This window comes from Lemur catta, chromosome 22 (assembly GCF_020740605.2).
Source record: "Lemur catta isolate mLemCat1 chromosome 22, mLemCat1.pri, whole genome shotgun sequence".
NCBI lineage: Eukaryota > Metazoa > Chordata > Mammalia > Primates > Lemuridae > Lemur > Lemur catta.
In genome coordinates, this window is record NC_059149.1 from 25,594,032 (window position 1) to 25,608,419 (window position 14,388).

Consider the following 14,388-nt stretch of genomic DNA (forward strand, 5'->3'; position numbering starts at 1 on the left):
CGTGAGCCACCGCACCTGGCCTATATGCAGTTATTTTGCAACTTACGTCACTTCAGTGTGTCTTAGACATGTTGTATTTCAAGTACCGGTTTCTATTTTACGTACATGCCATGATTTGCTGTTGATACTATTAGTTTGCTTGGGCTCTTCTTTGTTTATCTAAATATAACACATAAAAAAAGCAAATGCACTAAGATGACCTCAAAGCAATGAGTGAGCAGTGAGCACACCTAACACCAAGATCTTGGTTTCTAATACCTTTCTCCAGAAAAAGGAACTGGGGCTCCTTGGAGAAATGGCTCATTCTAGGGCTGAGACTATGTACAAGATGAGCCTAGAACATCTTGCACAGCAGTACCCCCTTATCCTAGCCACAGTTTTGTGTTGTGAGGTTTCAGTTACTCAAGGTCAACTATGGTCCAAAATTATTAAATGGAAAATTACAGAAATAAACAATTCGTAAGTTTAAAATTGCTGCTGTTCAGAATAATGAATAATGAAATCTTGCACCATCCCACCCCTAGGATGTGAGTCATACTTTTTTGTCCAGCATCTCCATATAGTATATGCTACCCTCCCGTTAGTCACTTACTAGATGGCGTTTATCAGATCTACTGTTACAGCATTGCAGTGCTGTGTTCAAGTAACCTTTATTTTACTTGATAGTGGCCCCAAAGTACAAGAGTAGTGATGTTGGCAATTAAGATATGCCAAAGAGAAATGGTAAAGTACTTTTCTTTAAGTGAAAAGATGAAAGTCCTTGACTTAAGGAAAGAAAAATTGTATACTGAGGTTGCTAAGATCAATGGTTAAGAATGAATTTTCTATCCATGGAGGTGTGCAGAAGGAAAAAGAAATTTGTACTGGTTTTGCCGCCACCCTAAAGCTGTGAAAACTATGGCCATGGCATATGGTAATTGTTCAGTTAAGATGGAAAAGGCATTAAATTTGTGGGTGGAAGATATGAACAGAAATGTGTTATGATTGACGGCAATTGAGTTCAGTACTATCCATGGTTTCAGGTATCGTCCTGGAGGTCTTGGTATGTATCTAATGCCAGAAAGTACTAAAGTGCTTTTAAAAAAGTCCACAATGATTGGGGCAAGTCAAAGGGACACTGAAAGTGCTGCCAAGTGGCTAACACTGGAACAATTTGAGCAACAATATAAAGTAGTATAAAATAAGTATCCATGAGTCCATACTGTTAAATGATTGAAATAAATAAATAGAATAGACAAATCTCCTGTGCAGAAAAATTCCAAATATAGATGCTCCCCTCCTTACGATGATGGGGTTATGTCCCAATAAATATAAGTTGAAAATATAGGTCAAAAATGCATTTAATACACCCTACCTACCAAATGTAGCTTAGCCTAACCTACATTAAATGTCCTCAGAATTATTTAATAATCCTTTCTAATTTTTATTTTGATCAAGCAGGTACCAAGGTCTTCTGTCTTGAGGTAATTTTGATTTTTCTTCATTGTGTTAATACGGATTGAGCGTTCTTTGAATTTAAATCAATCTAGCTTTCCTGAAATAGAACCAACTTGTTCTTGATGTTTTTCTTTTTTATATTACTGCATTTGGTTAACTAATATTTTGTTTAAGATTTTTCATGTGTTCATTAGTGAGACTGGGTATCTGCAGGATCTGCAGTAAAGTTTCTTTTTTTCATTCATGCCATGTCTTTGTCTGTAGATGTCTTGTCTTACCAATTTTGTTAGTATTTTTAAAGGCTCAACCTTTGGCATTGTTGATCCTATCAGGTTTGTTTTCTATTTTCCATTGCTCCTATTTATCATAGGTTTTGTTATTTAAGAATAATCCTTAACATTTTCTTAAGCAAATGTTAAGCAGCTGATTATCTCCATTTACCGAGGTGCAGACAGGCTCCTAGAGGCCTTAAACTGATGATAAAGGGAGAGATTTTTCTGGGAGGTAAGAAAGCTACTTGGGAAAAGGCTGTTTTGATTTACTAATTCAGCAAAAACGTACTCCTGCTGCCCTCAACCCAGTCATGTTGTTCTCATGAGAATGAAGCAAATGGCCAAAGAAGATATGTCTGAGAGATAAAGAGCAAGTTCTAGAATAAGAATTTAAAGTTTTCTTGTAGTTGGTAGCAAATTGTTTGCAATCTGGTGTTGAGGTTTCCAGAACCTACCGAGACTGAAGACGAAAAGCATGCTGGGATTATTTTGTAATGTCTGCCATAGACAAGTGCTGTGAATTTGCTGGCCCAATCCTTGGCGTTAGTTTGTTCTTATTTAGATATTGCAACTGTAGAAACTAAACACAAATTTGTCAGAGGGGTAGAACAAGATGGCCGAATGGAAACCTCCAGCGATCGTCCCTCTGCAGGAACACCTACTTCAACAACCGTCCATGCAAGCAAAGCGCCTTCAGAAGAACCAAAAATCAGGTGAGCGATCATGGTTTTAATATTATGTCAAAGAATGAAAACAAATTAGTCAACGAAAAATACTGGTTTATGTGTTAAAAAGAAAGATCTCTTCATGCTTTATGTCTTATAAAAGCAGGAATTGCTGTTTTTGCTAGGAAGAAAATGGGCTGGGAGAAGCTGCTTTGTTAGCTTGGCAAAAAAGAATGACATATAGATCAGAGTGAGGATAATAGATCCCATTGAATATTGGAGTGCAGATAATACACAAATAAGATTTCTTTATGAAATTTTTTTTTTTTGAGACACAGTCTTAGCTCTGTCACCCTGGGTATAGTGCAGTGGCATCATCATAGCTCACTGCAGCCTCAGACTCAAGCTCAAGTGATCCTCCTCCCTCTGCCTCCTGAGTAGCTGGGACTACAAGCACAATCCACCGTGCCTGGCTAATTTTTCTATTTTTAGTAGAGACGGGGGTCTTACCTTCCTGAGGCTGGTCTGGACCTCCTGACCTCCGCAATCCTTGCACCTCAGCCTCCCAGAGTGTTGGGATTACAGGCGTGAGCCACTGTGCCCAGCCAAAGCCAACTTTCAATTTACATTGTCACTTTAATATTTTGATGGACAATGTGCTAATTAATGATCTTTCCACTATTGCTTGGTACAATCTTTTTGTTTTTTGTTTGAGACAGAGTCTCACTCTGTTGCCCAGGCTACAGTGCCGTGGCTTCAGCCTAGCTCACAGCAACCTCAAACTCCTGGGCTCAAGCGATCCTTCTGCCTCAGCCTCCTGAGTAGCTGGGACTACAGGCATGCACCACCATGCCTGGCTAATTTTTTCTATATATATTTTTAGCTGTCCAGATCATTTCTTTCTATTTTTAGTAGAGACGGGGGTCTTACTCTTGTTCAGGCTGGTCTTGAACTCCTGACCTCAAGCGATCTGCTTTGGCCTCCCAGAGTGCTAGGATTACAGGCGCGAGCCACCGTGCCTGGCCCTGCTTGGTACAATTTTGTGCTAAAAGGAACCCTCCAGTAAATCAGAGTGCAGTGGTACCTAATGTAAGAACCCCTTTCTAACAGTAATTTTAAAATCATGTCTACTTGATATCACCTAGATTCATAATTAGATAATTTTGAAAATTCTGAGGGGGCTGTAGCTCACAAACTACTGATCCAAATCAACCTCATTTTATAGATTAGCAAAATAAGGTCAAGAGAGGGAAAGAAACCTACTCAAATCCCTTCAACATGTTTAATGACAGCACTCAAATATAAGTGTAAAATAAGATAATGCTGAGACAACTTCTGGGACCAAAATGTCCTTTATTATTATAATCACCCTATTTGAGTTTTATTATTTTTACACCAGAACTGAAGGGTTTAAGATACAGATTAGTAAATAAAAAATAATACAGAAAATACATTTAATAAATTATAGCAAAAAACAAAGATCTGAGAAGATCCAAGAAAGCAAGACAAGCTGCAACCAGAGTCTGGAAATCTCCAAGGAGCTACTCTTTTGAGTCATATTCTCCTCAGCTTCCAGTGACAACTTAATAAACACATCAGCCCAGGAAGGCCAGCAAAAGGTTTGATGTTTTAAAATATTAACAAATGTAGGCTTATTTTATACTGTATGAAGTGCTATTTGAATATATCTATTAAAATAGAGAATTTTTGAGAAAGATCATTGATAAAAGTAATGGTCCTTCAACTCAAATTAATGTTAAACAGTTTACAGCATTTTGTTGCTAGTGTTTTAAGTCTGCATGAGCAAAGTACTTGTGTAGCTAGTTTCTTCATAGAAAACCCAGTATAATTCCAAGTGCTTTATATCAAATATATTAGAAATAGTTATTCAAATGTTATCAAGATACTATGGTCCTCAAATAGGCCACCCCCAAAGAGTCTAATAACTAACTACAAACCATTATAGTAACTATATAAATGTATCAGAGTAAACAGTTAAATACACAAGCCATACTTAATATTGGACATCTATTTCTAAAGCTTCAACGATGCATGCGGCAGAAGGACGATCTTTAGGGTCTTCATTAGTACATACAGAGAACAGTTCAATTACTTTCTGGTACGATTCATCCAAGTCTTCCATGTTAATAGGTGGCCTGGTTCCCAAAGCTGCATAGTATGCTTCATCATCAAAATCACTTTCATCAAAAGTTTTATCTTGAAGGAGTCAGAGATTAAAATAATAAATCACTTTAAGTCATGGAAAAGCTTAATAGTTCACCCTTGTGAAATAAGAATTTATTATCCAGTATGCTTTCTATTATATCATAGGCAGTCTCTTCAATTGTGCTGCCATTGAGTAGATATAACTGTCTTGGACTTATAGGTTATCCACCCCTACTCCCTTCCTTATGAAAGCTTTCCAATCTTTTTCTCAGATAAGGGGAGTTTTTAAAATAAGAAAACCTAGAGAGGCACAGTTATCTCCCTATTCTCAATCTACATTTCACATGAGGTTAAGCTTAGATGGTACCAAATTAGTCATCAGTATTAATCTATATCTTAGACTAAATCAAACCATTTGCTCTATTAAATTTTAACTTAATGGAAAGATAAAAATTGTATAAATTAGTGTAAAGAGATTGGGATTTATGTTTTAAAAAACTACATTCATACCTTCTTCATCATCATCATCGGAAAGATTTATGTGTGGAATAGACAAAGTCATCATTTCCCATAGAGTAAGGCCAAAGGCAAATATGTCTGCCTTGTCAGTAATAATACCATTCTCCTCCAAAGCTTCCTTGGGTTTCCAAGGCTCTGTGCCAATGTAACAGGCTTCAGGGTCAGTCACTGAAACAAGCAAAATACAAATAAAATGGTCATGAGAATAGGCCCTAGAAATCACAAGAAAAAGGCAAGCAACGCAAAGAAAAATGGGCAAGCAATTTGAACAGGTAGTTCCCAGGTTAATCAACGTCACCAGTAAATGTGAAAATACACTCAACCTCATTTTAAAGATTACTTTCTATGTATCAGATGGATAATTAGCTCGTCAGCTGGCAAATTATAGGGTAACAGCACTCCTCTTAGAGAGTAGTAGGATGTCAAGATTTCAGACTCTGGAGTCAGACTGCCTTGCCTGAGTGAAAGAAATGTGCAAGCTGTGTGACCCTGAGCAGATCATGTCACCTCTGGACCTCATTTTCTCCACTGTATGAATTACTGTCATTATGCTGAGTGCCATTTCTATGCTTCTATGACTGCTCACACATGGGCTCCTTAAGCCCAGGAATGAAATAGGTCCACACACATCTCTATGTGAGTCAATTTATCAATTTCAATGAAAAAACCAGCTAGAATTCTGATGGGACTGAATCTCTAGATCAATTTGGGAAGAATTAACATTACATATTACCTGCAATTTTTTCTACTATTTTTCCCCCCAATCTTCAACCTATGAGGGTTTTTCTAAAATGTCCAGACAATCACTTACTGCCAAAACTACCTCCTCCTCACTAACACAAAAATGTCACCTTTATCACATAACAAATTCCTCTCTGTATCTGGGATCTACTTCCAGACTCTACGTATTTTTCTGCCTCTTTTGGCATGAGTATCACTACTCTAATTACTGTAACTGTTTTCAACATCTGGTCAGGAGGGGAGACTTTTTGATTTTTTTAATCATTATTTAAAAATACTACTTACCAGTCATATTTTCATCCAATGTTAAAGAAACTCCTACATCACAGATTTTAATTGTTTCAAAATCACCTTTAATTACAACATTTGAAGATTTTATGTCTCCATGAAGCAGTTTCTTTTCTTGGTGCAGATACTAAAATAGTAAAAAATTTAGCACAAATGAGCAAAAATATGAACTAATAAAAAATATAACCCTTCAAATAAAAACATCTTGAATGCCCTCTCTAAACTACAGGCTTATATTTGTCCATCATTTCAAATTACCTGAAGCGAGAGAAAGGAACATTCCATATTATAATAATATGTTGGTCTGCCATACCAGAAATCTAACATTTTTTAGAAGTAGATGTTTACTTATAGAGAGGTTGACTTTGTATTTTCAAACTCACCATACATACTTTTATATCATAAGATACTACTGCAGTTTTACTTGAAGCTAATCTGTTTAGACAATGAGACAACAGATGACTTAGGGTCACATAGAGTCATGTACCACGTAATGATGTTTTGGTCAATGATAGACTGACTATACAACAATGGTCTAAGATTATAATACTGTAATTTTACTGTACCTTTTGTTTAGATACAAATATTACTGTACCTTTTGTTTAGATACAAATATTTACCATTGTGTTACAATTGCCTACGGTATTCAGTACAGTAACATGCTATACAGGTTTGTAGCCTGGGAGCAATAGGCTGTGCCACATAGCCAAGGGGTATAGTAGGCTATGCCGTCTAGGTTTGTGTAAGTGCACTCCATGATGTTTATACAGCAACCAAATTGCCAAATGATGCATTTCACTGTAATTCACAAGAGGAGGAAGCAGAAATGTAACCTAATACTTTGTTTTGTTTTATACATTAACCCCCCTTGGAATTAACAAGTCATGATACTCAACCATGCTAAAAGATGTCCTGCAAAATGGTTATTTGTTCATTCTTCAGCATTTGAATTATCTCCTCTGTGAGCTGGGCATAGAGATGACCACAGAGACAATTCTTGGAATATAGCTTCTCTTTACACAGCAGCACTTACTGGGCTTAATTTAAATGCCCATCATAAAGTGAATAGGCTTAAATACATTGACAATGTAATTTATGAATTCCATTATACATATACAGTTAAAATTTAGTTATTAAATAATTCAAATTAGTTTAACCTAGCCACTTAAAATCAATTTTCCTATAAGTATTAAAGTATAACAATCTAAATAATATATTTAGAAACATTGTTTTTCCAATCTGTTTCGTAAACCAATTTTATTTAAACTTTTATTTTTTGTGAGACAAGGCCTCTTTTGCCCAGGCTGGTCTCAAACCCCTGGCCTCTGAAAGTGCTGGGATTATAGACATGAGCCACTACACCCAGCCTTATTTGAACTCTTAATATGTAACTCAGACATCAGTATCATCATTACCTGATATACTTTTGAGTCATCCAGTAGTTTCCTGGAGTAGTCATTACTTCTGTTTAAGTTATTTAGTATACAGAATTTTTAAGATTTCTTACAAAAAGCATAATTTCTTTGCATATACTGAGAGAGCTTTTAAAAGCTTTGCTCATATCAACAAGGGGTTAGGCTATAACCCCTAGGAATAATTGCTAAATCTGTGTTAGATGTATTAATCCATTGAACTAAATCTAACACATGATCTCTACAGCAAAACTACCTGATGTAGATTATTTCAGGCTTATGTGAGGGCCCCAAACAATACTTTGCTGATCAAAATGAAGAAATAGTGCACACTCGGTCAAAACAGCTCAGTTGGGAGAGCATTAGACTGAAGAAATAGTATACTCTGTAATGTGAAAGACTATGTTGACTTTAACTTAAGGAAATTCCCTCTTTTGGGGAGAAACAAAGAACAATCCCACCTTGTAATTAGGTATAGCAGGTGTTCAGTCTCTTCATATTCCACAAAAGTTACTTAAAATACAATGGTATAGTTACCTTTAACCCTCTTGCCATGTTCAAAGCAACTTTTAAAATTATGGCTGCTGGAAAAGGATCTCGGCTATCTTTGTTTCTTTCTTCTATTAAGTCATTTAGGGACTTTTCACCTCCATATTCCATAGCAAGGCATAGACTGCCATCACTGGCTTCAGTAAAAGCACGATAGCCTTAAAGAAAACAAGACATTTCTTTACTAGTACAGGGAAGATTATTTTACAGTACATGGATCTGGGCTAACAATGACAAATATACAATGAAACAGCCATTATTTACAAAACTAATCCAATAGATCTAATTTAAAATGCCTTCAATGTTTGCCAATAGTACCACAAATCTACACTTTCTTAAATGTAATAGTTTTACCAGCCATATTTGTACTAAAGATGCAAAATGAAAACTAGGAAATTAAGGATCATTTTATATTCCTGAAATCTCTAAAGTACCAGCATATGATTGTATCTAGTCCCATGAAGTTTAAATATATTACTTAAGTATCTAAATATTATATGTGAATTTTTAGAGTGATCACATTAATTTGATTCCTGTCAATCTTCAGCCTCATTCTCATTAGTGAATCCAGTTAAGAGTGTATAAACTGTTTCTAGATAAAAATATTAGACCAGATAATGCTACCAAATAAATTTAAACTTACCTACAATGTTTGGATGGTGAAGGCTTTTCAAAATCTTAGCTTCATCAATTAGTCTCTTTTGATACACACTTCGATAATGTTCATTACATATAGGATTAATTTTTTTCACAGCCCAAGGAGAATGAGACAAACCTCTTGGAGATCTAGTAAGAAGAAGAATAAAAGCCACAGTACAATTTTGAAATGACTAAAAAGAACTTCCAAATTTTGAAAAGACTTGATAGTAATTTGTTTTTAAAAAATGTAAAATATTTTAGAATATATTTCTTTCAATCGGGAGATAAGTATCTGATATACTGAGAGAACTCTGACATCTATACACTAGATGGGAAGGGTAAAAAGAACTGGAAGGATATGGATGAAATGTTATAAATTTTAAACTTAAAAACTGCTACACTATTTTCTATTATAATTTTTCCATTTGAGCATGTCAGACTACCAAACTCTTCATCAAACATTTAACTATATGTAGAGATGACTTATAGGATGCTAAAGTAATAAACATTAATCTCTAGGAAATTGAATCTAAAGAATAGATGCTCAAAAACATCTGGCCCATATATAATCATCATCAAAAAAAAGGTAGATCAGGTATCAGTCCACTAGGTTCAACATTCAGATAATAGGATTCCAGAGGGAGAACAGGTTTAAAAACGGGTGAAAAATCAAGAAAGCTGAAAAACAATTTCTCAAAAACTTAAGAGCAGGAATCCTCAGATTCCAAGAGGCCCCCAAACAGGCATATCATTGTGAAATTTCAGAATGCTGGTGACAAAAAGATCATACAGGGATCGAGGACCGTGAGAGGGACAGGTAACAGAAAACAGACTACACACAAATCAGCAGTCGGAAAGGCTTCCATAATTCTCAGTAGCAACAGTGTAAACTAAAAATGTCAAAATTCTGGGAAAAGTTATTTCCAAACAAGCATTCTAACCCAGAAAAACAAAAAGGACCATTAAAGTTTACGGGTAAAATGACATTTTTAAAAATGCTAATTCTCAAAAAATGTATCTTCTGTGCACCTTTTCATGGGGAGCTACCAGATGTCCTTAACCAAAATGTGACATAAACCAAGAAATAATAAGATATATACAAAAATAGGGATCCAATTAAGGAGAGAAGCAAAGAAAATGTACAGGTTCCAGGCAGAGGAAACCCCAGGTTGACAGCGCTGCATCGTTAGGAGTGGAAGAGTCAGGGACTCCGACTTTCCAAGATCAGCTGTGTAAAGCTTTCTGACTAAGCCACAGAAGGGAGACCTTTGTTAAAAACACTTTACATCTAAAAAAAATTTTTTTTTCAGTGGGGGAACACTATAACCCATGAACCTGTGAGAATTTTTTTCTTTCAAATTAACTTGGGAGTTAAACACTAAACAAGTGTTCACACACCAAATTCATAGCATACACACCAAGTATTTAAACTTCAAAGATGCTTCAGGAATACCCATTTGTATGTAATTGCTGGACTATTCCCAATCCATCAGCCTCTTATTAAAGAAAGCATTTCTATTTGGAAACAGTATAAAACTAGATGAAGTTAAGATATGCAGTGTTGGACTAGTCAGGCTGATGATTCCAAGAATGCAGTAAGGAACATATATTGACTGAGTTGTTTGCCACTTAACAAACATGAAACTAAGTACAGAGTCATCAAAATAAATTTAGAAAAACAAAAATAAAAAGCTGTTGACATCTATATTAGCACCCTACTTAAATTCAATTATTTCATTTTCTTTTAACATAATTTTCCTACTTTAAAATCATGTATTTATCCTTCTTACTCCATAATGATGCCATAAGAAATAAAAACCTTTTATTTCTTTTAGAAGACAGTATCTCGGGAAGGCAACTTTCTAGACAGAAGAGATACTAGTCACAGACATAACACAATACTGGCTTCCTCTTTGAGGTTTTCCTCTAAGAATCTTGTGTTATTACCACAAAGGAACCCTTTTCTCTGCCACTTCCCTTCTTATAAAACCAAGAAGAAATTAAAAGGTAAACTACTTCACCTTCATGAAGAGGCTAGGATAAAAGTATACCAAAGCAAAACTCTGGCAAAGTTATAAAAAGTTCTAGCGACTGAAATAGGGCAGTCAGGTAGGATCAGGAACCTACCCCAAATCTAAATATTTGAATTTTTATATTCCTTTTTTTTTGTCTCCAAGTACAGCAAACTACAGTTCCCCGTAAAAAGGCTAATCTGAAATCTTATACTCACCTTTTCATTAGGTAAACATTTACCCCAGTACCAAAGCCAAGCTTCTGCATAAACGGAGAGGCAGGGATATTTATACACGGAGTTGAACATGATACTTAATGTCAGAAAGAGAAATAAAAAACAAAATTAATACTTGCAAAGATCTATACAAAGGCATCCTAACATTCTTAATATACTATTGCTAAGAGTATTAACTGGCATAGTCTTTTTGGAGAGTAATCTGACAGTATTGTCCTCATTTTAAATGGATACTCTTTGACCAAGTGTCTTGGAGCTCTGTCCTACAGTAACACTGAAGCAGAGGTTGGTAAATGGCCTGTTTTTGTACGGCCCACAAGCTAAAAGTTGTTTTTACATTTTTAAAGTGCTGTTAAAAAGTAAAGAAAGAAAGAAAGAATATGCAACAGAGTCCCTATGTGGCCCACAGAGCCTACACTATGTCCTATCTGGCCCTTCAGAAAACCTAAGTGAGCATCATTAGAGGCATAATTATGGTATGTATATATTACAGAGCATTATTCAGTCATAAAAAAGATGAGATAGATAGATAGTCATTATAGTGCTGGTACTTTAGAGATTTCAGGAATATAAAATGAGCTTCTGCTCATGAACAACTATAAAATGTCTTGTTAAGATTAACATTATAAAGGGGATTTATGCTAAAACTGTGCATGATAGATAACAAAGGATCAAACTACAATGCTGAGACATTTCTAATAGCGATAACAAAGGCAATAATAAGAAAGCTCTTACATCTGCTATCTTACCAGATTTACTTTTGTCGGATAATTTACTTGGAGTCTTGAAATTACTGATTCCTTCCATTGTAACAACCAGTCTAGGTCCTAAAAATGAAAACACACTGAAAGTTACACTACAGTTACAAAGAATACAACTCTCATTCTTGAAGAAAAAATTCCTAGAACATTATCACTCAATTTATCATATAATCGTAAAATGTCAGACCTGAAAAAGACCTCGACAAATATTTAGTCCAATTTTATTTACAATTAGAAAACTGAAACCTAGAGGTACAATTTCTTACCCATGGTCATAATATTAGTGATTGGGTACTTTTGTTTTAATTATAAAGTAATATATACAATTGTTTTTTAAAAATCACCTAGTACAACATGGTAAACAGTTTGTCTCCCTCTCACACTTCCCAGGAGTAGTTGTTAACAGGTCTCTTATATCCTTTAAGGAAACTGTGTAGGCAGCATTATTCATAATAGCCAAAAAGTAGAAACAACAGAACTATCCCTCAGACTAGGAACGGATAAACAAAATGTGGTATAGAGCCATACAATAGAATATTATTTGGTCATAAGAAGGAATAAAGTACTGACATATACAACGTGAACGAAGCTTGAAAACATTATGCTAAGTAAAAGAAGCCAAACACATAAAGGCCAAATATATGATGATCCCATTTATAGGAAATGCCCAGCACAGGCAAATCCACAGATGCAAAAAAATAGCTTAGTATTAATAGTTGCCAGGGGCTGGAGGGGGAGAAGAGAATGTAAAGTGACTGTCAGTGGGTTTCTTCTGGGGAGACGAAAATGTTCTAAAACTAGAAAATAGTTCAATCTACTCAACTCAGAGTGTACTAAACTACTGGATTGTACACTTTCAAGGGATAAATTTTATGATAAATGAATGTCAATAAACTTATAAAAATTATCTATGAAAATACAATGTACATTGCATACACAAACAAATCAACTCAACCTTTTCCATTCTTCTGAAACATATTTAAGAATCGTTTTTAATAAAAATTTTTAATTTTTCTTTTTAGGTTTATAATAACCTAAATTAGGTTTCACATCAGATTTATCATAGAGCAAAACTTCCTACATGTTTATAAGCTCATTTGTCTATAAAAATTTGGGAGGCAGAGAAAAGATTTTCATAAAATTTTTATAGAGCCCTTAATAAGTAGCACCTTTAAAAACTGTGTACCACAGGGGAAAAAATCATCTCAAAGGTCCAACTTTGTCTATTAATAAGTTTGTTCATTTTGTTTAAAATGTAGCTACTGGCCAGGGTGTGGTTGGTCACACCTATAATCCTAGCATTCTGAGAGGGGTATCAGCACGCTGATGGTATTAAAGCCAAGAAACTAGGTAAGACCTCTACGGAGTAAGTGTAGACAGGAAAGAAGTAGCCCATCCCAAAACGAGAAATAAAGAACAGCAATCTAAGGAGGGGCCAGCAAAGTAGGACATGGAAAACTCCGGCAAGTAGGGTGTCCTGGGAATCTTGGTGCCTTACCAGTCTCACTGCCTTTTCCCCTCAGCGTAAGGAAGATTTGATATTCAGAAGCAGCACTAGTGTTTTAAAAAAAAAAAAAAAATCTACCTTCTATTAAAAACAACTAGGTTTCAGGAGAAGTTTTTTAACATTTCATTATATTCTAGGACACTCTAGTACTCAGTCTATAGACATTAACTGTTAAATACCATACTAATTCTAAACCACAAGGTTCTTGTGAAGATAACAGCATAAAACTGTGAACGTTTTAGATAAAGATACATTAGCAATGACCGTAATATGACTATGGGCAGAATGACACATACTCTGTGGAACACCTAAGATATTTTTAACAATCAAGTACTGTTTAAGCAGCAGCATTAAAAAGCTAACAGGGCTCCGCAAGCTAATCACTAGATCTACTAGATCAGATGTCGGTAACTTTTATACCCTAAGCCACCTGGGGCACAACAAATATCTGGATGCTACTGGCAAAGCTAAGGTGCAGACGGGAAACAGAAAACGTTAAAACAAAAGAATGAGAGCAAAAGATAATGAAAAAAGAAACAAAACACAAGCAGAAAGTCGAATGTAAAAGGAATAGTTGGGATGGGATTATTTCTAAGGTCTTCACACCTCACCCTCCGTAGGATGTCTGGGGCAGAGGCCAGGCCGTGTGTCCCCCGGTTAAAATCCTCCTTCCCGCTGGGCCTGTCCCCAAGGCCCCCGCCCGGCCCGCAAAACAGCCGCGCTTACCAGAGTCGCACCCCCGGGTAGGAAAAGACCGAGGTGGCGAGAGGTCGAAGTCTAGCTCCTCTTGAAAACCCAAGCGTCCCAAGCGGCCCCCTGGAGGACCCCGCCGCTGCCTGCCCAGCCAAACGCTCGGAGGCAGCCGTTGCGATTTGAAGCCTCCGGGCTTTCAAAATGCCGCGCGCCGGCCCCGCCCCCGCCCCGGCCCCGCCCCCGGCCCCGCCCGCCGGCCTGAGCTACGGGGCCCCGCGAGGGACACAGCACGCCGAGTTCGCCGTTCCTCCCTTCCCGCCCCGCGCTCTCACTGGCTCCTCCCCGCTGCGAAACCGGCGCTCTTTAAACGCAGATGAAGCGGGTTAGGAAAGAACAAACTGATTGTTGTAGCCACAGTCAGCCCTTCAGAGAACACAATCTGGTTGAAAAGAATATATATGCCTGTTTTGAAGACCGAAGCTCTTCCTCAA

The 14,388-nt window shown here is 36.4% G+C and overlaps 1 protein-coding gene across 1 annotated transcript; it reads right to left on the reverse strand.

Annotated features, from left to right (window-relative positions):
• Window positions 1–3,723: 3,723 nt before the first annotated feature.
• On the reverse strand, window positions 3,724–14,120 carry PBK (PDZ binding kinase). Its single transcript, XM_045535295.1, has 8 exons — window positions 13,931–14,120; window positions 11,686–11,763; window positions 10,919–11,012; window positions 8,693–8,835; window positions 8,038–8,207; window positions 6,086–6,215; window positions 5,051–5,227; window positions 3,724–4,591 (listed from the first exon to the last, which is right to left on the reverse strand). The coding sequence occupies exons 2-8, from the start codon at window positions 11,741–11,743 to the stop codon at window positions 4,389–4,391; spliced, it is 975 nt and encodes a 324-aa protein (XP_045391251.1). The 5' UTR covers window positions 11,744–11,763; window positions 13,931–14,120; the 3' UTR covers window positions 3,724–4,388.
• Between the last annotated feature and the right edge of the window lie 268 nt (window positions 14,121–14,388).